This window comes from Arvicola amphibius, chromosome 9, assembly GCF_903992535.2.
Source record: "Arvicola amphibius chromosome 9, mArvAmp1.2, whole genome shotgun sequence".
Lineage (NCBI taxonomy): Eukaryota > Metazoa > Chordata > Mammalia > Rodentia > Cricetidae > Arvicola > Arvicola amphibius.
In genome coordinates, this window is record NC_052055.2 from 67,525,948 (window position 1) to 67,548,881 (window position 22,934).

Consider the following 22,934-nt stretch of genomic DNA (forward strand, 5'->3'; position numbering starts at 1 on the left):
CTCTGCATCTCACCTGCTATCATCCTGGAGACATCTTCTGACTGGTCATGTCCCCCATCAGCCACCTGAGTCCAAGTCTCTTCTTAGGGATTCTGCACTTCATCTGTCATTGGCTGCCCCAAACCACTGAGTTTGCCTGCAGGCTGTCCCCTTTCTGTCAGGAACTCAAAAACCATACAAATCCACACCACCTGCTTGCTTATTGCGTTCATGTCTGTCTCCGTGTCCTTTCCTGCTGAGAAAGTCAGATACCCGACAAAGCACCCGAAGGTTTATTTGACTCCCGTCCCAGGTAACAGTCCATCACAGGGAGTCAAGACGGCAGGAACTCAGCATGCATCTGTGGTACGAGCAAAGAACAGTGCATGTTCAGAGCACGGTCTGCATTGTCACACGCAGAACCTGCCTGGAGAGTAATGTCACCCACGATGTTCAGCTCTTTCCATCTCAGTCATCAAGCTCATGTCCTAACAGCCACCAGCTGACCTGGTCTAGGCAAGCCCTGACTGATGGGAGCCATGGTCTAAACCGCCACGCCCGTGACCGCCACCTTCATTCCCTTGTTCCCGTCTGTATTCCCGCCACATGGTGAGCTCTAAGGTTGCAGGGACTGTATTCTGCTGCCCATGAGGCCCCCGGTGTGCCAGGAACAGATGTCAGAATGAGGGGGAGAGGCAGGGCAGGTCCTTTGTGGTGAGCTTGGGTTTTGACTTGCCCTTCTGAGATCCAGTCTTTTCTTTCTAGGCTTCACTCAGGAAGCTGAGTTCTGTTGTGTTCTGTCCCGATTCTTTCTAAAATTCTGAGCCTAGTTCAGCCTTCAAGGACCATTCAGACAGGCGAGAGAAAGGGGAATTATTCCTTCTGTATCATCTGTTTACTCTTTTTACACTTTTTATTAGGCTTACAAGGGGGAGTGTCAAAATAAAGTTATACTTAATTCCACCACTCATGACCACCTTTGACATCTTATGTATTTCGTAACTTTGGGGCTGGAGAGAGGGTTCTGCAGCCAGGAGCAGTCATTGATGGATCATGAGGGCCTGTGCACATACATGCACACACAGACATACAAATAATTTTAAACATTTACAGTTAGCCCAAATGGTACTTTTGTATCTGTGGTTTTTCTCCATAATATTGTTTCTTAAGTATTCTCTGATTATGTTCCCTGCTATTTTTAGGAGAATAGAGAATGTAGCCATTTCACTAATTTTCTATGATGACTGTTTTGCTTGTTATGTGTGTGTGTGTGTGTGCGAGAGAGAGAGGAGAGAGAGAGAGAGAGAGAGAGAGAGAGAGAGAGAGAGAGAGAGAGAGAGAGAGAGAGGGAGGGAAAGAGAGAGAGAGACAGACTCTCTGTGGGAAGGAGTATGTACAGGTGGTTGACTTCAACTGTCTGCTTTACCCATCTTCCCATTTTTTGAACCAGGGCCTCTTCCAGAACCCAGTCTTGCCATTTTGACTAGTAGGCTGGCTTCCCAGCAAGACCCTGAAGGCACTTGCACTTTTCAATGATTCTTGAAAAGGAAATTTTGTAATAAGATAGATCATAATAATGTTAGTTTTCTTTATCCCAGAGAGTGAAGGGACAAAGCAGAAAGCTGTGACTCACGCTAGCATTTGTGGAAGTGCCAGTGTTTCTAGCAGTCACAAAGAAAAACTCGAAACTGTCAACACATAACAATCTGCAGCTTTCATGTTTTCCACAAATAAAATTAAAAAGAGAGCAATAGGAGAAAGTTATTTGCATTAGTAAAAATAAATAAAAAGCTACACTTAATCTTTTTTATTTATAAAAATTTTATAAATATCGAAAGGAATCTAAAAATCCCAATAGCAAAGAACACAAACTAGATATTAATTCTCTATGTCTATTAAATATTGAGAAGTCTATTTCTCTTATTGATCAGACTGGCGGATTTTGAAAAGGGAATACTGATGTGTTTAGAATTTTAGCCTCACAACTTCCTGGAGAGCAGTTTAACAAGGTCTGCAGTGGCCACCCCAGAAGACTCATCCTGACACCCCATTTATTCTCTTAGTCTGTCATAACAATGATCAGTGCTCTCAAGACTATTTCTCTGTAAACATTATTTGCAAAATTACTTAAAAACAATATAATACAAAAAACTAAACAAGGGTGCTACAGAAAGTTCTTGCTAAGCAAATATGAGGTCTTAAGTCCAGATCCCCAGAACGTACATAAAAGCCTGGTGGGGGGGTATGTCTGTAAGCCCACAGGGTAGGTGGCTTCAATAAGTAGACATCTGTGTGCCCCCTCCCATTTATTGAGACCAGAAGCTCATGACCCAAGAGCCAGAAAGTTCTGTTTCCAGTTGGAGCTCTCTTCCTGGCTGGCTCTCCCACCCGGGAGTAGGAGGAACAAGTAAAGCACCATGGGGCGTCTTCCCTTCCAGAGACTGAGCTGGGGTTAGGGCTTCAGCAGGTCATTGAGACTCAGCAGTGGAGACTGAGCTGGGGTTAGGGCTTTAGCAGTTCATTGAGACTGAGCAGTGGAGACTGAGCTGGGGTTAGGGCTTCAGCAGGTCATTTGAGACTGAGCATTGTTGGCAGAATAGATTGTTTCGCAGACAACTCACTAAATGGGACCCTTGCTTGGAGTCAGGCCACCAAGCATCTAAATTGATCCTCTTTCTCATAGTCTTCTCTAAATGAATGCAAGATGAACCGCACCACACCCCAGAAGAAGGGGAGGCACATGTTCTGCAGGGCAGAGGCTCTGCCCTGTTCCTTCAGACCCCATCTCTAAGGCATTCTCAAATGACACTGGCCATCCCAAGTAGGCTTGTTGAGCTGAGGAGTACACAGAAACCACATTCACAGGGCTAAATCATTTGGGAAGCTCCTCCCATAGCAGCTCTTGACAAGGGCTGCCAGAAGCATCCTTAGTACATCAACCACATGGCACCCCCAACACCCCAGAATTGATGCGTCCACAGCACAGCTGACAATCTTAGATTTGGCACATTGAGTCTATACAGCCTTTAAAAAATCCCATTTACTTAAATATAGTTTTTCTCCAAAATCTGTGATTTGCCCTGGGTGAGTTCTTCCCAGTGCATCCTGACCCCAGAGCATGAACGGGAAGGTAAGCCTGTGAATCTGGTGGTGATTGCCGACGATGAAATCTGGGCTCATAAAATCAAGGATATTATTCAGAAGCGTGAGGTAATTTAGTCTCATTCATTCTGGTGGGGCTAGACTCTGCGGCTGTGTATGCCATCTTTAATTAACATTCTGAAAAGATGTTCTGATTGGGATTATTAATGAATGCAGTGAAAATTCTTGCTGTTTGTAAGACTTCTGCCACAGACAGCTCAGACACCCCCAAACCAGCTTTTGTTGTTGTTCTTTCCAGACGCCTTCTATGGCCTGACAGATGGAGTATTCATCTTTGAAGCTGTTTCCACAGAAGATAGCAAAACCACACAGGGCTATGACGCTATTGTTGTGGAACAATGGACAGTCCTGGAAGTAAGTGCGGTACTGCCTCTTGCTGCTTTTGTCTGGGGAGAGATTGCTTCATGACTTGCTCCAGCTGACTGTGAAGCTGGTGCCTGGCTGTGCCTTTCTTCTGAAAGGGGGTTCACCTGGGTAAACCCTGTAAGGACCCTCTTGATCCTCGTATACCCTGCCTCCAAGCTGGGGTGGACTCCACATCTCTCTCTAGAAGAAAAACACGCATCCTTGCATATGTCAGACGGCTGGGTGGAAAGAGGGTCGCCTTTGGTTAATTTGCATATCGCTGTAAACACAAGGGTTATAAAGCAGAGCTCCTCATAATACTGTAATAGGGAGAGCCAGTGGTTTGCAGAGGTAGAATCTGGCCAGCTCCTGCAAGACGTCCTTGGAAGAAAAGAACAGGAGCTCTCTGCTCAGTGAGTAACTGAGGCAAATGTGTTTTCACAATTAAGGTCTCTTGTCTGAGGTTTCACACCAAGCACTGCAGGATATATTTGAGAAGTAATAACCATGAGGCCATTTTGTGGCTCTAGGGAGGAGAAATCTCAATCCAAGTCCTTGGAATAGCTGCCTTCTCTCTAAGGTTTTCTGGATTTTCTCCAACCGTGAAGCATGGATATTCTAATCCAGTCTCAGCTCATGACTAGACCAGCATTTCTCAAGAGTGACTTCTGTGGCTGGGTAGTGTGTGCTTTAATACCAGCACTCAGGAGGCAGAGACAGGCCAGCCTAGTCTTCAGAGGGAGTTCCAGAACAGAGCTCCAAGGCTACAGAGAAATCCTGTCTCAAAAAACAAAACAAAAAAAAAAGAGGAAGAAGAAGAAGAAGAATGACGTTTGTGTAAGACTTTTGTGGAAGTCACATGCAGAGTTTCTCGAGTGTAACTATATGGGACCCACCCTGGAAGTGTACTTTCAGCCCAGACCACTAATAACAAAACACCAAAGACAGGATTTTGTAGCATTTGGAAGACGGGAAAGTCCAAGGTCAGGGTTCCCCCACCCCACCCCCACCCCCACATGGTTTCCGTTCCAGGCTCTGGCCTGGCTTGTGGACAGCGACTCACTCAGAGGATACCTACGGGCTAGAGTCAGCGAGCTCTCAGGTGCTTCTTAGGACATTAATCCTAATGGGACCCACTCTTGGGACCTTATTTAACTATAATTGCTTCTTTAGAGGCCTGTCTCTGCACTGAGGGTAAATTCAGTTAGGACAGAAAACATTCAGTCTCTAACAGCAGTGAGGCCAGCCCCAAGCATTTGTATTTATAATGCCCTGGTAAGTGAGTCGCTGCTGGTGGCTGGAAGACAAAACTCCAGGCTCTCTACCTATGAGTCTGTTACTGGCACAGTGTCCAGCTGGGGACAGGATTGCAGAAGGCTTAGCCCCCTGAAGAGGCTCCATTGAACACCCCACCCGGACACATAGACAGCCCATCTCTGGGACACGCACATATGGGCATGTTGGAAGCCATTCACACCACCCTGAGTCCAGCTACATCTTCTCCTTTCTGCCATTTGGCCTGTAAAAGACTTGTTTCCCCTCAGGCCTAGACAGGTGCTGGGTTTGGAGTTCAGGGGGACACACTGAGGCCGATCATCCTTTTGGAAAAAGCTTTATTGGAATAGTCAATAACATCACAGACATACATGCCAGAGGTGGACAGTCTGGCAGGGGCTCTGAGGAGAGTTCAGGCCCATGAGACAGAGTGGGGTCCGTTTGAGAAGGGGGAGGTGTCATGGCATCTGGTCGCAGTTGAGTATACTACAGCATGTACTTGTGGTCGGGCTTTCTCTAATTCTTGGGCAGGAGAGGGAAGAGAGGAAGGTATCTTGCTAATGAGTGACTTAGAGAGTTAGGAGGAGGGGCATATTTACTAATGGTGTACCCATTTTATCTGTATGTGGTGGGGGTGGGAGCACTGGTAGCCTTCAGATATCTTGGTATCTAAAGGTGGCTGGGGCCTATAAACTTCCTTGGGTAAGTGAGAATTGGGTTGCCATTTCTCCTAGGATTCTGGCACCTGAAGTCTGTTCGAGGGTTAAGAGCCTCGCATAGGCTCTCATCTGGGGCTTGACATCTCCTTCACTGAAGCACTGAGAGAGGCAGCCACAGGTGGCTGTGATCCGACCCTCCCCCCCCCCACACACACACAACATAGCAGTTCCTCTCAGCTTCCAGTCAGCCCTGTTTTAATGACAAGCACTGTCCTCCCAGGCTTGCCTCTAACCTCCGGAGCTCTAGATAGTGTCAAAGTTAGGGGTCACAGCCTGTGCCCCAAGCCAGGTTTGGCCACCTATCTTCAATAAGCCAGTCACAAGAGTCAGATTAATAGTGTAATCTGGGGGGGAGGGGAGAAGAGAGAGAGAAAAAGAGAAGGGGGGGAGGGATTCAATGTGGCCATATTGGAGCAAGGCCCAAAGATTCAATGACTCCACGAGTCCATCTTTATGATCCTGAAGAGAGATTAAAGTTTAACATTTGTGTTGCCTAGATTTTGTCAAGTTGACAGATCTTAGAGTCCTCTGAGAAGAGGGAACCTAAGCTGAGAAAGTTTGTCCTTGTCAGATTGGCCTGTCAGCAAGCCTATGGGGCACTTTCTTCATTGGTGATGCAAAAGGGCCCAGCCATCTGTGGGCAATGCCATCACTGGGCATGTTGGTCCTGGGATGTGTAAGAAACTAGCTGAGGAGGCCAATCCTGGTCAGGGTGTGGCCCCTCCCACCTTGCCCATCACTGCCTGGCCTTCAGTCTTGCCCTGGAGGGTGGTGTGCTTGCTAGAGCTGTGTGAAATCTCTTCTTGGGAGACAGGCTCTTCTCCTGCTGGGGCCTTTTCCTTCCCAGCATGCCATTCTTGGGTCCACTGTTTCAGTGGTCTGATTGAGAGACAAAGATTTCTTTAGAATGCCCTCCTTTCTGCCAGGCCTGCTCCATGAGTGTGGGATGCTATTGTTGGCGTTTTCTCCTTTCTCACTGGTGAGAGCAGGCCTGCCCCTTTATTCCTGGCCCTGCTCTCAGTCCTGTTCCAATTCTGTCACTGTGTCTCGCCCCCCCCCCCTTTTTACACACACACACACACACACACACACACTTTCACCAGGGAGCCAGTTTTCTCAGCCCTGAGACAATGTGACCTGTTGAGAGCAGGAAGCTGAGTAGGAACCTGTGCAGGCGTGGCCCTCCATTCCCAGCCCAGCCTCTCAATGCAGAGAGGAAACCCACTCCCTCCCTTTCTGTTTCTCAGTGTTGTAAATGGACACTGGCAATGATGTCTCAAAACCAGGACAAAGGAAAGAAGAAACTCTGGTCTGATATGGTGCCCTGGGCCTATAATCCCAGCTCTGGAGAGTGAAATGTGAGAGTTGCCCAGAGCTCAATGCCAGGCTGGGCTACATAGCAAGATACTATGTCAATCCCCAACCCTAAGGAGAAAATGAATTAAAAACCGTGATCGTAGGCCCTGGCACACAGAGCCACTATAAATGGTAGTCTATCAGTTGCTGTTGCTCATGATACAATTCTCCACCTACGGCTTTGGTCTTCATCTAAAAGGAATTTTGGCTAGGGTATGTGTGAGGACAAATTCAGTGACTGCCAGGGCTGATGGGGCCAGGTTATGTATTAAAACTAGGTCTCAAAGAAAGAAAAAGAAAATAGTTGAGGGGAGCTAGAGACATGGCTCAGTGGTTAGAGCACTGGCTGCTCTTCCAAAGGACCTGGTTCTAGTCCCAATACCCAAATGGCAGTTTCTCAATTGTCTGTACCTCCAGTTCCAGGGGATCTGACACCTTCACGTAGACATACATGCAAGCAAAATTGTAACCCCGCTGGCAAGGTCAGCTATTCAGGGTCCTCTGAAGGGGCGCTAACCTGCAAGAACATGGGCTGAAAAGAGGAAGGAAACCAAGCAAGATTCTATTGTCAAGGTCTCCGTTTATTGGGGTGAAAGTTACAGCTTATATACCCTTGAATGGGGTAGAGGTAGGGGTAGGCAGGAACTCTGCCGGGGTAACTGAAGGTCATCAGCCAGCACCTGGTGTCCATTAGCATTGGAGTAAAGGGTGGGTTCCGTTCACAGAATGTCCTCAATATAGTTGGGATGAGGGGTGGGTTCTCCGTAAACATCCTTAGGGTAATGACCTCTGCTATCCCTGTAAGGACGATGGTCCCTGACAAATCTATCCTTAGGAAAATGGTCCCTGACAAATCCCCCTTCCTTTTATTAAGGAAGGCAGCTAATAAGTGGAGAGCACTGGTCAGAATCTAACCACATTGTCAGACCTATAGGAGAAGGGACTCGGGCAAGGAGGACCCTTTTCTCAAATGGAGTCTCCTATCCTCTCCTGGGAACAGAGGGGTGTCTTAATAGTATTAATTATATTTTTTGGCCCTTAATGATGGCCTGTGATGAGGGCTCTTGTCTTAGGTCGAGTGGGGACCAGGTTTTTTTTTCCCATTACCCGTCATAGGGTTCCCAGGGCCCTGTCTTAGGTTGGGGGCGGTCCCGCCATCAGTTGCCCATCCTTGAAGCTCCTCAAAAAGGTATCTAGCAAGACCAAAGTAAGCAGGTCTTTGACTGCAGGGTCCCTGTCTTAGGCTATGTGGAGGGCAATCCTCATCCCCTGACATCATGCTATGTTGAGCCGGCCTGTACGGCCTCTGTATGATGTGCTGTTCAGGGGAGGGTTCACAATATTCCCGTCATTGGGCCTCTGCGTGGATATTAATGAAAAGACTGCGAGGAGCTTCTAAAACAAAAGGTATAAAAGATGTAATTTGGACACCAATGACTCCATCTCTGGACAAGAAGAAAGGGTACCTTCCAAACCCAGTGTTCACCTTTTAGTCTGACCTATGGTATAAACTCCTTCCTAAGTGCCTACTCCAACATAAGATTACGAGTGCTGCTTGCCAAAAAAAAATTTTTTCCAGGGATCCCAAGGTCTAAAGGGTTTGGGGTCTGTAGCAAGGGTAGAGAGACAGAATACATGGTCCTCTCCCTGCAGTGCTTTGCCTTGCACCCCTTTTGCAGGTGCGCATGCCTATCGTGGGCAGGCACACATATCTCTGGGTTTTATGTGGCAAAATCTAAAAATTTTTAACATATGCATTAAACCCGAACATTTTTACAGGGTGTGTCAAACTTTCCCCAACATCTATAAGCAGTTACAAATATCATTAGGTCAATTCCAGTAAGAGTACAATGACAGACATTGTTACATCAAAACACCATCAGTTCCAGTCTCTGAGCAACAGTTAAAATCCCGATCTTTCCCCTTCTTAAGTTAAAAGGGGTTAAGATTTTAATCAAAATGAGTTTTGTGTCCCAAAGATTAAAACAGTCAGATGTTTAGTCTGCATCTTAGCTCCAAAGCAAACAGAATTCAAACTGCAGAAAATTGTAGTCACCAATGGTCAGGTCATCTCAGCAGGGCATCTGTGTCTGCGTCTCAGGTCTGGAAGCATCTCAGCGTTTGTGCTTCAGGGCAGGTGGGATTCCTGGGTGGGGTGAGCTGGATTTAGCTATCTGAAGCACACCTTGGCAGTTATCTCAGCTGAATCTCTGGAGGCAGGACGTGTAGAGTGGCATAGCAGGTCCTGCTATCAGGCACTTTTCTCCTTGGGGGCAGGGAAGACTGGATGAGGATTTCCTCCAACTTGTCTCTCCTCGAACTCCTCCATGGGGTGTCCGCAGCTATGACATCATCAGGTCCAGCTTTATTTTCTTTCTGCGAAACAAGGCACAAACATATCCTCGACCCCAAATATATATAGGTCGGGTTTTTCTTATAATGCATTGTAAGGGCTTTTTTACCTTGCGTTAGTAAAGATCAGCTTGATGTTATCATGTCAGATCTGTTCGCATCAGGATCTGTTTGCAACTTTTTAAGTTGCTTTCAAGGAGCCTTGGTATCATAAATACATGCATGGCCTTTTCCCCAAATAAGCACAGGGTCAGGGCCAGCCCAGACTCCCAACAGGGGGTCGGTCCTTCCATAGGGCTTGTGCATAAGTAGATTGGGTAGAAGGTTGCCACAATCTGTCCACAGCGGACTGCCCTTGATTGTCCAAAGTTAGGAAATTGAGCACAAAGAGAACATGGGCCAATATTGTCTTGGCATTGCCTTTTATGGGATAAAGGGTCTCTTGTGCCATTAATTTAGAGATGGTATGCTTTACTAAAAAGGGATAGAAGGGCAAAACCTTGGATGAGGTAGCAGGCACATGTATCCAAAGAAGCGGCTGCTCCTCTTGCCACAGGAGCCCTGATGGCATATAATCAGTGGCAAATGTCAATAGATAAATGATTTTTTCAGGATCAAAATATCCTGAGCCTTGCTGGGAGGTAGCTTTTTTTTTACCCTTATAAGTGCGGCTTCTGCCTCTAATTTAAGACTTTAATATCTTAACTGGCAAAACTGGGAAGGTTTACCCAAAAGCAGCATTTTGCTTTTTCATAAAACTGTTGTTGAATAAGTTTTATACTTAATACACACTTGCCATAGCTGAATCATAATTAATATACTGTATTTGTACATTATTGTATACTTTACTTGTGTGAGTACCTGTTAGGCAGCTTCTTTAATCTTTCTATTGGAAATTGGCTCATTGTCTTTTGTAAGAATTTTACCTATTGGCTCAAAGTCTCCCATAAGAATATAACTAGGGCTTTAACCATTGTATATCTAATTAAAAGTTTGTAAGCTATCCTCCTCTTAAGTTGTAAGTTTGCCTAGCAGATAGGAAAATGGAAAAAAGGAAGTATTTTAACTAATGATCGACATGTAGAAGAATAAAAATAGATCCACATCTATCTCCATGTACAAAACTCAAGTTTAAATGAGTCAAAGGCCTCAACATATAAAAATTATATTGAACCTCACAGAGAGAAAATTAGAAGTACACTTTGCCGCATCTTAAACACAGCCTCAGTGGCACAAACATTGGGAGAAACAATAAATTATATCTCCTGAATTGAGAAACTTTAGTATAACAAACATAATATCAGCCTATAGAATGGGAAAAGATTTTTACTTATCATAAACCCATTTCAAAAATATATGAATACTCAGGAAATTAGTTATCAAAAAATTAATCCAATAAAAATATTTGTTACAGACATAAACTGAATACTCTCAACAGACGAACTGACTGAGAGACACTTAAAAAAATGTTCAAATATAACATCCTTTAGCCATTAGAGAAATGCAAATCAAAAGATTTCATTTTATCCTTGTAAAAATGACCAAGACTAAAAATTATTACTAACAACTTATACTTAAGAAAATGTGGGTAAAGAAAAAACTCCATTGCTGGAAGTGTAAACTAGCACAGCGGATTTTGGATCATAGTATGGTTATTTTTTAAAATTAGGCAAACGTCTACCTTAAAACTCAGCAATACCCCTTTTGGGCCTAAATACAAAAGTTGTTTAACCATACCAAAAGGACATGTGCTCAGCTATGCTTATAGCAGAATTACTTTATAATAGTCAGAATCGGAAAACAACCCAAATGTATCTCTTTTACACCTAGGATGAGACATCATCCTTTTAAATAGCCATAAATACCATAAAATATTTTGGAGTAACTCTAAGCAAGCAGGACAGAAGTTTGGGTCCTGTCTTCTCTGCTTGTGAAGGAGTAAATGTTTTTTATTTTTAACCATTATCACTTGTTAGAGTATAACTATGGCCCTTGATAAATTTAGTAAGAGGCCTGAGTCTCAGCAGTCCACCCTGAAGCAACAGGTGGCAGCAGGAAAGGACCACAAGCTGAGATAACTAGACTCCCACCCAAGAGCGGGCCATACAAATGGAAAAACTTGTATGATAAGAACTTTAACTCTTAAGAAAAAATTAAGACATTAGAAAATAAAAAGATCTCCTATTTTCTTGGGAAAGTAGAAGAAACACAGCAAAAATGACAATCTCACTGAAAGCAATCTACAGATTCAGTGTAAATGTCCATTAAAAATTATAGCAACATTTCTCACAGAACTCACAAAAACTTAGGATAGCCTAAACAATCTTAAAATCCTGTACAATCAAGAAACTTTAGAATGTATTACAATCTCTGACTTTAAACTTTACCACAGAGCCACAGTACTAAAATCAATCCACCTTGGATACAAATTCACCTGCCTACAAACAGCAGATTTTTGACAAAGAAGCAAAATTGTGAAATGGAAAAGAAGCATTTTAACTTGCTTATCTCAGAGGCTACCTTAATTTAAACCTGTCCTTTTTCCTTTAGCTGAAGCTGCGCCGCATGGCAGGGGGAAGAACACAGGCTCACTTTGCCTGTTAGTATTAGTTAGACTGCCTTCCCGAGCTCTGGAGGGCGGATTTTTAACTATCTTTTTTATTTGAACTTGTAAATCATAAAATTAGGAGAATTTTTGAATCCTCTCCTCTGTTCTATAGACTGTGTGAGGTTAAATTTGCTCTCTAAACTTACTCTTGCTTCTGCTTGCCTTTTACCCGCAGGTGAGTTAGGTTAGCTGACTGTGTGCACGTGGCTCCTCACAAAAATCATTTTTTCTTTACCTTTTTTACTCATTTAGCATGCAATAAAAGTTCCAATTCTACATCTATCACACTTACTGATTCTCAATAACTCTGCCATTGTTCCTGTTACATTTTTACACCCTTTAGTTACTAACATATATAACTGAATACTTTTTCCTTATCCCCATTATAACTTATTTACAAAGTTTTACTCCCTATTTAACTTTTGTCCCGCTTTTCTACATTTTTTTCTCTGTGCTACATCTCTAATAAGAGCCCAGTAACTGAGGACAGCCAACAGCACGGGGTCTCCATTTTTTAACATTTTACTAAGATCTTTCCCTACCTTGTCCCACGTCTGGGGGTGAATTCCTGGGCTGGTTAAAATTAACCAGGGGCATTTTTCATCTATAAAACAAAAGAATTCAGCTAAATCTCTCTTTTTTTAACTCTTACTCCTCTCTCCCTAAGTGACTGTTGAAATTCCTCTACGAATTTCTCTTCCTTTGGAAACGATTGTCCCATGTCCTATAGACAACAACGAACCTGCGCCTACCTCCGTCCTGCAGACCTGTCCGAGTATCACAGCTGGTCAGGACCTTATTTTTCTTCGTCCCGGGACTGCGCCTCGTCGTCCTGTTAGTTGGCCGTACTTCAGAGTCCCTGTTCGGGCGCCACTGTAACCCCGCCGGCAGGGTCAGCTATTCAGGGTCCTCTGAAGGGGCACTAACCTGCAAGAACATGGGCTGGAGAGAGAAATGGAGACCAAGCAAGATTCTATTGTCAAGGTCTCCGTTTATTGGGGTGAAAGTTACAGCTTATATACCCTTGAATGGGGTGGAGGTAGGGGTAGGCAGGAACTCTGCCGGGGTAACTGAAGGTCATCAGCCAGCACCTGGTGTCCATTAGCATTGGAGTAAAGGGTGGGTTCCGTTAACAGAATGTCCTCAATATAGTTGGGATGAGGGGTGGGTTCTCCGTAAACATCCTTAGGGCAATGACCTCTGCTATCCCTGTAAGGACGATGGTCCCTGACAAATCTATCCTTAGGAAAATGGTCCCTGACACAAAATCACCAATACACATAAGATAGATAGATAGATAGATAGATAGATAGATAGATAGATAGATAGAGATCATTTAAAAAGAAAGAAAATAGTTGTGTTATCCTTAATTTTAGATCCATAGCCTAAAACGTTTGGTACCTGGGAGGAGGATAGGACATTTGTATGGGGATTTTCAGTCTAGAATCTAAGTAGAAAGGGTAACAGGTTGGAAAGATCAATGCAGAGCAAGATAGAAGGAAAGAGACAGATAGGTGAACCAAGAATCTCTTTGAGTCTGTGTGTCTAGCGTGACAGACCAGAAGAATCTAGATGCCATTGTCAACACAAACCACAGCTCTCATCTCAAAGGGAATAAGAGAGTTTATCCTGGAGCCTTTGTGAGAGACCATGGCCTGAGAACACAGATTTACACTGTCCCAAGCTCCATATTCCAGTGTGGAAGCAGTTTGGAGAAGTTTTATGGTTTTACAGAACCAAGAGAGTCATAAATCAAGCCAAGTCTAAAATACATTGGTGAGGACATCAGAGAGTTGGCTACAGGTGGGGAGCTTTTCTATCGGCCGACGATGCTGTAGGATGACGTTCTTAACTTTAGGCTTGGTGGGAGCAAGGGGTCTTCCAAGTTAACAGATTTTGAAGATTTTATCTATGAGTCTCAAGATGTTAGTTCCAACACAGGTAGGCAAGGAAACGTGACTAGTCTCTGGACCCATGACATTTCAGTCTCTTTACAGGCCTACAGTTTCAATCAGTCAGTCGGTCTCTGCAGACACAGCTTCTTTCTAGGAGTTCTTGTTTGCATCAGTAAATGCTACCATCGCCTCCCTCCCTAGGGTATGTTCGAGTTCATCAGTGCTTTGATGACATCTGGGGCTAGGTGTGAATGGAAGATGGGAAGAAAGCATGCCGAAGTCAAGTCTTACAGTGTAATCCCAGCTGCTCAGGAGGCTGAGGCTTGCCTGGTTTGCAGAGTTGAAGGCCAGCCTAGGTAACTTAGTTAAATCCTGTCTCAAAAAGAAAAGGAGTAGACGTGAATGTAGCTCAGGGACGGAGGAGCACTTGGCTGGTGTGCATGAAGCACCAGCACCATGGAAAAGCGCTTAGAGTTGATAAGAGCTGGGCTGCCACATAGCAGGTTTATTAGAAAGGTCAGCTGAAGTGAAGGAGTGAAAACCAAAGGCACACCTGTCAGTCAGTGCTGTGAAACTGGGGTCTCTCAGGTGGAGTCCCACCTCGCCATCTGTAAGGCGTGTGAGCAGGGCAATGCTGGCTCCTGCAGACTGGAGAGAGAGCTGACCTCGCCGTGTGTAAGGCCTGTGAGCAGGGCACTGCTGGCTCCTGTGGACTGGAGAGAGAGTTAAAAGGCAGCACCCTGGATTTTCACCATTTCCTTCTAGACCTCAAGTTTATATTCAGAATTGTTTATCCTCAAAAAAAAGTTTAACTTAGTTTCTGAGAAAGGCATTTAGTCTTCAAAAGATTCAGCTTAGCCCTCTGAGAAAGAACCTTTTTGGCAGTTTATCAGTTCATTTGTCTAGTAGTTTAGAAGATGAAACAGGGCCTAAGTAAAAACTCATAAAGCTTCATTCCCAGCCCTTGGCTTACAACTTTGTAGTCTAGGCTGGCCTTGAACTTGTGATGTTGGTGCTGGAATTATAGGCCTGCACCATCACACCTGGTTTCTGTTGAGACATTTTAAGTCATGGCTATGGTGACCCCCATCTGGAGGTCCATTGTGTGTAAGTTGGCCATCTCATCCCAGTGTTGGGATTGCCATTGTTCAACCATAATGGAGGAACTTTACAGGTTGTGAACAATGTTTTCTGACATTTATCTTTCCCAGAGAAACAAATACATGTGTTCATAAGGGACAGAAAGGGTGTGGCCTCCGCAGTTAGTGATGGGAAAGGGGGAGACACACAGCAGCAACAATGTCCATGACCCCACTGATCTTGCTGTCATAACCGAGAATTGCTCAACACACACTGACAACAAAGGGCTCCCAGAAGAGTTAAAGGGACAAAGCCACAGAAGCTGTCGTGTTAACGTTCTGCGTTGATGCGTTAGGCTCCGCTAGCTGGTTGTCGTCCCAACTGCTAGATACTTCTGCAAAGGGGTTTAGCTCTCGCTACACACACATCAGGGAGATAGAAAGGGTGATGCCTTCAGAGCCTGGCCAGTCCTCACCTAATCAGTTCTGAATTCTTCAGAAGAGGCTCTGTTTCTACTACTGCCTTCAAATTCTAGCTTTCGGTATCTTGGAGTTTGTCGCCTACCCTGCATATCTTGCAATTGCTGGCCTCCATAATCATGGAAGCCAGTTCTCCAGAAATACATCTCAATAAATGCAGATACCGTTGTGATTATAGACATCCTGTTGGCCATCTCTCAAGAGAACTAACATCACTCCATGCAGTACGAGGCTACCAGTGAGGTAAGGGGCTTCACGTCTAATGGGCACATGCTCTACCTTTCAGCAGCTCAGGGAAACAGGAGTATCATACAAGGCTTCTGTGTAGCGTGAAATCATCAATGTGTTTACATAGAAAGAGTTTATGGGAAACTTGATAAGGAGCTGGGATTGGAGATTTCATCGGAGTCTGATCTCAGAACAGTTGGTCCTGACATCATGTGGCTGGGGGTGATGGATTAAAATGGGGAGAACAGAGCCTGGGCCTGAATTCCAAGATGAGAACAAGAGCCATGTTCTGTGTGTCCTCCGGGACACCTCCTGCTGCTGACAGCTTGGGTGTGGTTGGGAGGGGAGCAAAGTCAGTCTTGTCAACGGTCTGAGGATCTTGCCAGGGTTGAGAACCTGCTTGCCAGCTCGCCCCTTTTGGTCCTAGTCACAGAGCAGCTACACAGATCCAGGCATCACGTACAAACCTGGTACCTATGGTCAACAGGAGCAGTTCCTTCTCTTCCTTGTGTCCGTCCTTACAAGTCAGGCCGTTTTCAGAAGCCCCAGCTGAGTTTCTCTTGGGCATTTTTGTTTGAGCTGAGTTACAGACTCACATCACTTTCAGGAGTCAATGTTGTCTGGCAGAGTGTTCGTCACCGGAGAAGCACATGGTTCTCCCGTGGTGACTTAAGGGAGGTATTTAGGAAGAAAGGGACTAAGGTGACAGCCAGAAGGAGGAGTGTGACTTTTCATCTGTCTACACATTTCTCTGGTGAGCTTCATTTTGTTGTATCTGTTTTACTTCAGAGAGGAGCAGTGGGACCTTTTGAGAAGTTCATCCAACAAATAAATACTGAATTCCTACTGTGTGTCAGCAACCATGAGAACGTGGTGGATGAGGGAAATGCGGGCAGGAAGGACTAATCCCTGTTAGCTAAAGAGAAGAAATGTGGAAGTAAAAGTGGCTTCCCACCTCCTGGCCTTTCTATATCCATCAATAATTTCTCATTCTTGTCAAGATTCCTGTGGGGCCAAAGACCCTAAAAATCACAGGAACCTTTTAAGACTGATGGGGGAAGAGGCAGGCATGCCCCTGTGGTAGAGAAAGGGGCAAAGTGAGTTTATGTAAAAGGAGACTGCACATTCATTTCCTGGCCACCAAGACCCAAATAATCACACAGAAACTATATTAATTACAACACTGCTTGGCTTATTAGCTCAGGATACTTATATAACTCTTACATCTTAAATTAACCCATTTCTATTATTCTGTGTATTACACAAGGCTGTGACTTACCTGGTAAGGTTCCAGCATCTAGCTCCTTTGGCAGCTACATGGCATTCCCTGACTGCCTACACTCACTCTCTCTATCCCTTCCAGCCTGGCTATATTCTGCCCTGCCAAAGGCCAAAGCAGCTTTATTCACTAACCAGTAAAAGCAGCACATATACAGAAGACAGCCCACATCAAGATTAGAATCTCATTGCAGAGGAGGGGCAATGAAGACGTGATTCAAATCCTGTAACAAACTCAGTGGCAGGGCCTGTGTGGACCGAGCGTGTTTGGGTGTGAGAATGCAGTCCTGTGTGTGCCGTGGCACTCTGAGAGGCAGAGAACATCACCACAGTATGCATCGGCACACTGGCCTTTCTCTGCTTCCTGTCTCCGTGTAGGAGCATAGGGTACGCTGGTACTTGTATTGTGTATCTGGTTTTATGTGGGTGCTAGGGATTCAAACTCGGGTCTTCATGCTTGCCCAGCAACCACTTTTACCTGCTCAGTCATCTCTCCAGCCTCACAAATACACTTTACAAAACTATTTCTTGGGGTTGGAGAAATGGCTCAGTGGTTAAGAACACAGACTGCTCTTGAAGAGGATCTTCTTCAAGTTCAGCCCTCAGCATCCATGGCAGACAGCTTGCAACTGACTCTAAATCTAGCTCCAGGAGACCCAGCATCTCCTCTGGACTCTACCAGTACGTGTACCCCCCCCCTACATATATACAAACATATGCACTTAAAAACAAGTAAAAGCTTTAAAGAAAACCTATTACGTATGGGGTGGAGTGACAGGAATGTGGGCTATCAGGTTCTCCGGGGAACTAGAACTAGCAATGGATGTTGTAGGCACCCACACACACCATGAGATTTATTATATGGCTCAAGCCACACACTTAAATCCTGTAGTCTGGAGAATGGAGCTTCAGAGAGCCAGTGGTGAGTTTCATGGCCCCAGAATGATGAGTGATCCAGGTCCCAGGCCTCAGGAGCCAACGGCTATAGATGCAGAGGGTGGATGCTGTACAGTGGTGAGTTTCATAACCCCAGAATGTTGGGTGGCTCAGGATCCAGGCCTCAGGAGCCTGTGGCTATAGATGCAGAGGGTGGATGTTGTAGGTTAGGCAGGCAGGTCGAGGAATTCCATCTTCACCACCTGTCAACACAGGGTGTGTTAGGGTAGGAGTAGAAAGGTGGGAAATGATTCTATAAGATGCTGATTGCTATTTTTTATAGCATTTATTTTATGTGTATGTGTGTACACCCATGTGTTTGTGTATGTATGGCAATGCGCACATGCTGTGGCACACCCATGGAAGTCAGAGACAACTTGTAGGAGTGAGTTCTCTGCATTTTCCATGGAGCAAACTCAGGATAGCAGGCTTAGCAGCAGGCACTGTTCCCCACTGAGCCATTGTACCAGCCTTCTATAAGGTCTTTAAACATACGACACAGACAGACACACACACACACTTTCTTACAGTTTCTGCAGCTGAGTCCCCCCACTTAGGGCCATGCAAGGCAACAGTCAGGTCCCACTAGGTTCCTGCCCTTATTAGAGGCCTTGGGGACGATTACACTCAGAAGCTCACTGAGTCGGATCAGTCCCCGGTGCGTAAGACTATCGCTTTCCTTACTGGCTGTCAGCTTGGATGTGGCCTTTGCTACTCGTATGGCCGTAGTGTGGTTTGGATGCAGCTCGTCCTTCAAAGGGCCATGTTCTGAGAGCCATTGTTGAGAGATGACACCACCATTTAGAAGTGGGCCTCCTGCAAGGTAGCCATGTGTCACTGAGATCTCTCTCTCTGGTCTCCCTCAGTTCCCCGGCCCTTTTGCTGTCTATTGGGGGAATTTAAATGAGACACTGGCTTAGGATAGGTGATAGGTACTGCTTTGCAGTAAAGTGAAGCACTCTTGTAAAGCTTGAGAATGAACAGTGGCCAAAGGGACCATGGTACCAGTGTAATGGATTAAATAAAAAATGCTGTGAATCCCCTAGTGAATCCCCTAGTGAATCCCCTAGTGAATCCCCTAGTGACTGCAGGTCCCCGTGTGGCTGCAGCAGGCCACGGGAGAGACAGACATATCAGTACAGCCAGTATGGACCTTATACAAGTTTTATATTATATTTCCAGTTTCTAAACTAGGATGCTTTATTTTGAAAGGCTTTTTGTTTTGCTTTGTTTTTTGTTTTTTGTTTTTTGTTTTGTCTAGGTGACTGACAGGCCTCTTTGGAGTCTGTTATGGGCAGGGCACAATGCATGTTTTTGTTCCTTACCAGAAAGCTTCCTCCTGCTAGATAATAATCTTATGACCTTCTGGGCAGTTCAGCACATTGTCTCCACCAGGCCTGGAGACTGGAGATCCCATTCTTCAGAGCAGCCATCAGTCTTAAATTTCCGTTCTGGTTTTACAAGCTGCTGATTATGAAGGAGGGGTCCATCCACACCCCCAGGCCTGGTGCTGTCTGACCAGCTACTTAACAATGGAGACCACCTCTGATTCTTCGGAGGTGTTTCTGGGGGGACTTTCTAGGCTCTTCCATGATGTGATGCTTAGGTTGTGTCTTGGGAAAAGAACTGAACAAGATTCAGAGGAGTAAAGTATGTATTTATTTAAAAGGGAAAGTGAGAACTCTCCGCAGAATGGGTGTGAGCTCCAGCAAGCCTGTGACTCAAGAGACCCAGGGTTTTTAGGACGGTTCTAGGGGATTTTCTATTACAAACTGGAAGGGGAAGTTTCCCTGAAAGGGTGAATCTCTCTTTGTCCTAGGTCACTGACTTCCTTTGTCTGTTGTAGGGAAGGTGCCAATCCTTAGCATAGTCAGGGGCAGTCCAAGGGACCTCCTTGGTAGCTGGGCCCCAGAGCTGATCATCTATGACATAGAGCCACTCCCATCTGTCTATGTCTTCCTGACTCTAGGGGATTACCAGTGGCCTCTCCGAAGTAGTCAGTTCTTGGTGGAAGGATGTTATTATTAAGTGAGCTCACTCCGTGTACTCATGGCCTTTGTGTACATGTGACAGGTTGCAGAGTGGCCCTCACTAGAAACTTAAACCTGTCCAGTCTTTGACTGTTAGGATCCAAAAGTATTAACTAAAAATCACATTCACCTGGTCTGATGGTGATTAGCAGCACTGGCTGCTCTTCCAAGGGACCCAAGTTCCTTCCATTCCCAATATCCACAGTAGCTCATGACTGGCTGTAATTCTAGTTCTAAGACCTCTCTGGTCTCTTCTGGTACCAAGCATACATATGGTGCACAGACATACATGTAGTGCACAAACGTCCATGCAGGCAAAACACTCAAGGACATAAAATTAAATTTAAAAGTTTAAATGTCTAACTTTTAAATTGTTAGAAACAAGGAATAATCTTTATGTTGCACAAAGGAGCACTTGGACAGTGCAAAGGCAGTCCAGCACGGCAGTGTCTTCTTGCTGAGAGCGCACGCTGGAACCCAAGCAAGGCTAGCAAGTACCATGGTCACAGGACAGCCTCTGTTTTTATCCTGGAAATAGTTGGTGACTATCTCATTCCATTGGTGGGAATTGATTTCACAGTCTGATATGATTGGCTACTCAGTGCAAAGAAAAAGGAAGGGGGTTTGGGAAATAAAAGTCCCTGCAGGTTAACTATCTTTGATTTAAAAAGAATAATAAATAAATAATAAGCCATTTCTCTTATAAATACCCAGTCCCAGGTATTTTTGTCATGGCTACAGAAACTGGCCTGGTTTCTTTCTAACATATGGATAGTTTGAGTCACATAGAGAAGGCAGGGCAACTAGTTCTTCCAAGAGGCCTGAAGAACGTTAGATGGCTTGGTCCAGAGGACGCATTCCTGTAGTCAAGTGTTTCCTCTTTGTCACCACCTGGAAGATAATTTGGCCAATAAAAAATGTATTGCCAAAAAAAAAATGTATTGCCTTGAAACAGTCTCATTCTGTAGCCAAGGCCTCAAGCTCACAGTAATCCCCCTGCCTCCATCTCCCAAACACTGGGATCATAGGTACCTAGCCCAAGTCAAGAATTTTAGTAAAACCGGAAAGGGGCCTAGAGATGTAGCTCAGCAGTGGAGCACTTAGCTGGTATGTGCGGTGCCCCAGATGCAGTTACCAGGACCGGTTAATTCATCACAATAAAAGGTAAGGGCGGCTGGATGGGGCATCCCTGCTGCATCTCAAGGGCATAGTGTAATTATGGAAGGAAGGAGGTCTTTAGTCATGGCCCCACGATGTCCTTCCATGCCTTGCTCTGTTTCATGGCTTTCTGGGGTGCTTCTGTTGAAATCTGGTCACTTCTGGTGCTTCTGTGGAAATCACAAATAGTGAGAGGCCGTGGGCCATCTGGCATGGCCGCTGGGGTCTGAAGCATGGGAGTGCTCCTGAGTTCCACAGGATCCTTCCAGGTGTGCATTTTGCCTGGTTATTAGTGACAGTTCATTTATCCTTCCTGGTGAATGACATTGCATTATCTGGGATACTAGTTTTATCCATCCGTTATCTACTGAAGAACATCTTGGGACTGGGTTTTATGAGTAAAGCCATTGTAAACATCCATGTGCAGGTTTTATGTGGACAGATACTTTTAGCTCACCTGTAAAGACAGGGATGTGACTGCTGGGTCATATTTAGTTTGTAAGGGATTCTAAAGTAGGTGTGCCATTCTGCAACCCCAGCAGCAATGGTTGAGAGTTCTTGTCAGTTCATTTTCTGACCTAGACTTTGGTGGTGGTTGTTGTAGAATTCACCATCCTAACGTGTGGGAGGTTCTCATTTTTATTTGCATTTTCCTAATAACACATGGGTATCTTCTTGTGACTCACCAGCACAGTCCCCAGTGACTCAGCAGGAAAAGGGCAGATTTACATGTGGCAGGTTCAGTTTCCCGGTCATTTTACAGAACTATCCAGAGGTCTTGGTGCTTTGTGAAGAGGAAGAACATGGCTCTCTATGTTTGATTTTTATATGTGTGTGTACTTACAACTTCCACATAAAGAATGCCCAGGACGGCCGGGCAATGGTGGCGCACGCCTTTAATCCCAGCACTTGGGAGGCAGAGGCAGGCGGATCTCTGTGAGTTCGAGACCAGCCAGAGCTAGTTCCAGGACAGGCTCCAAAGCCACAGAGAAACCCTGTCTCAGAAAAAAAAAAAAAAAAAAAAAAAAAAAGAATGCCCAGAACAGGAGAAATGGAGGGAGGGTCCTGGTGGTTGTCTGTGACAGACTCATGTCTTGTCATGTGTGACCCATGGTCATTTGATTAAACTCTGAGAATATAAGACACAGTGGCAGAAGCCACCCTCCAAGTAGCTGAGACTCTTCTGCTCACTCAGCAGTGATGCACAGAGGAGACACTTCCTACCTAAGGACTGGGACTCCCCAGGAGCGAGTTACTCTCCTTGCCTCCATTGGAAACCATGTTCTAATGCAGGAGGGCACAGAAAGCAAAGTCAGATGTGCTCAGTGGTCCATAAACTGGCCTGATGATGTGCTTGGTGGTCCATAAACTGGCCTGAAGATGTGCTTGGTGGTCCATAAACTGGCCTGATGATGTGCTTGGTGGTCCATAAGCTGGCCTGGTGATGTGCTCGGTGGTCTATAAGCTGGCCTGATGATGTGCTCAGTGGTCCATAAGTTGGCCTGAAGATGTGCTTGGTGGTCTATAAGCTGGCCTGATGATGTGCTCGGTGGTCCATAAGTTGGCCTGATGAGGCAGGACAAAGGAGTATGGGGAGATTTTCCAGTTAGGTAGGCTCTCTGAGAAAACTTGAATTTTCTTGACTCTAGTCATCTTTTCTTCACTGGTTCACCCTTTGGTGGGTGACAGTCCAGATGCTGATGGGAACCCAATAGCACATCTGCTGTTGTAGGCTCTGGTGGATTTCTCTCTGAGGAGGGGGCCCAAGAGTGAGCACTCTGGAGTCTGATGTGTCCTAAATGCTAGATATTTCATCTGGAGCTTTTGGGTACCTCGGAAACACTAATAGGCACGAATGTACCAGGAGCCAGGGAATTAGCAGTGTAATTTAGTTGGAAGAGAAGGGAGAGTGGAGCAAAAATGCTGGTAACCATAGCAACATGATACTGACAGTTGGGTCACCACAAAGGAGAATATTGACTGACTGATCACTCCAACACTGATGGGGAAAGTAGTACCTTGAGTCTGCCAGGGTGAGGAAAATCATGGATGCT

The 22,934-nt window shown here is 45.3% G+C and overlaps 1 protein-coding gene across 3 annotated transcripts in view; it reads left to right on the forward strand.

Moving 5' to 3' along the window:
- Positions 1 to 22,934, forward strand: part of Rftn1 (raftlin, lipid raft linker 1) — a 199,322-nt gene that overhangs the window by 151,508 nt on the left and 24,880 nt on the right. For all 3 annotated transcript variants that reach the window (XM_038342544.2, XM_038342546.1, XM_038342545.1), the window contains exon 7: positions 3,380 to 3,495. In XM_038342544.2, coding sequence (XP_038198472.1) covers positions 3,380 to 3,495 — 116 coding nt within the window. The remainder of the gene's footprint in view (positions 1 to 3,379; positions 3,496 to 22,934) is intronic.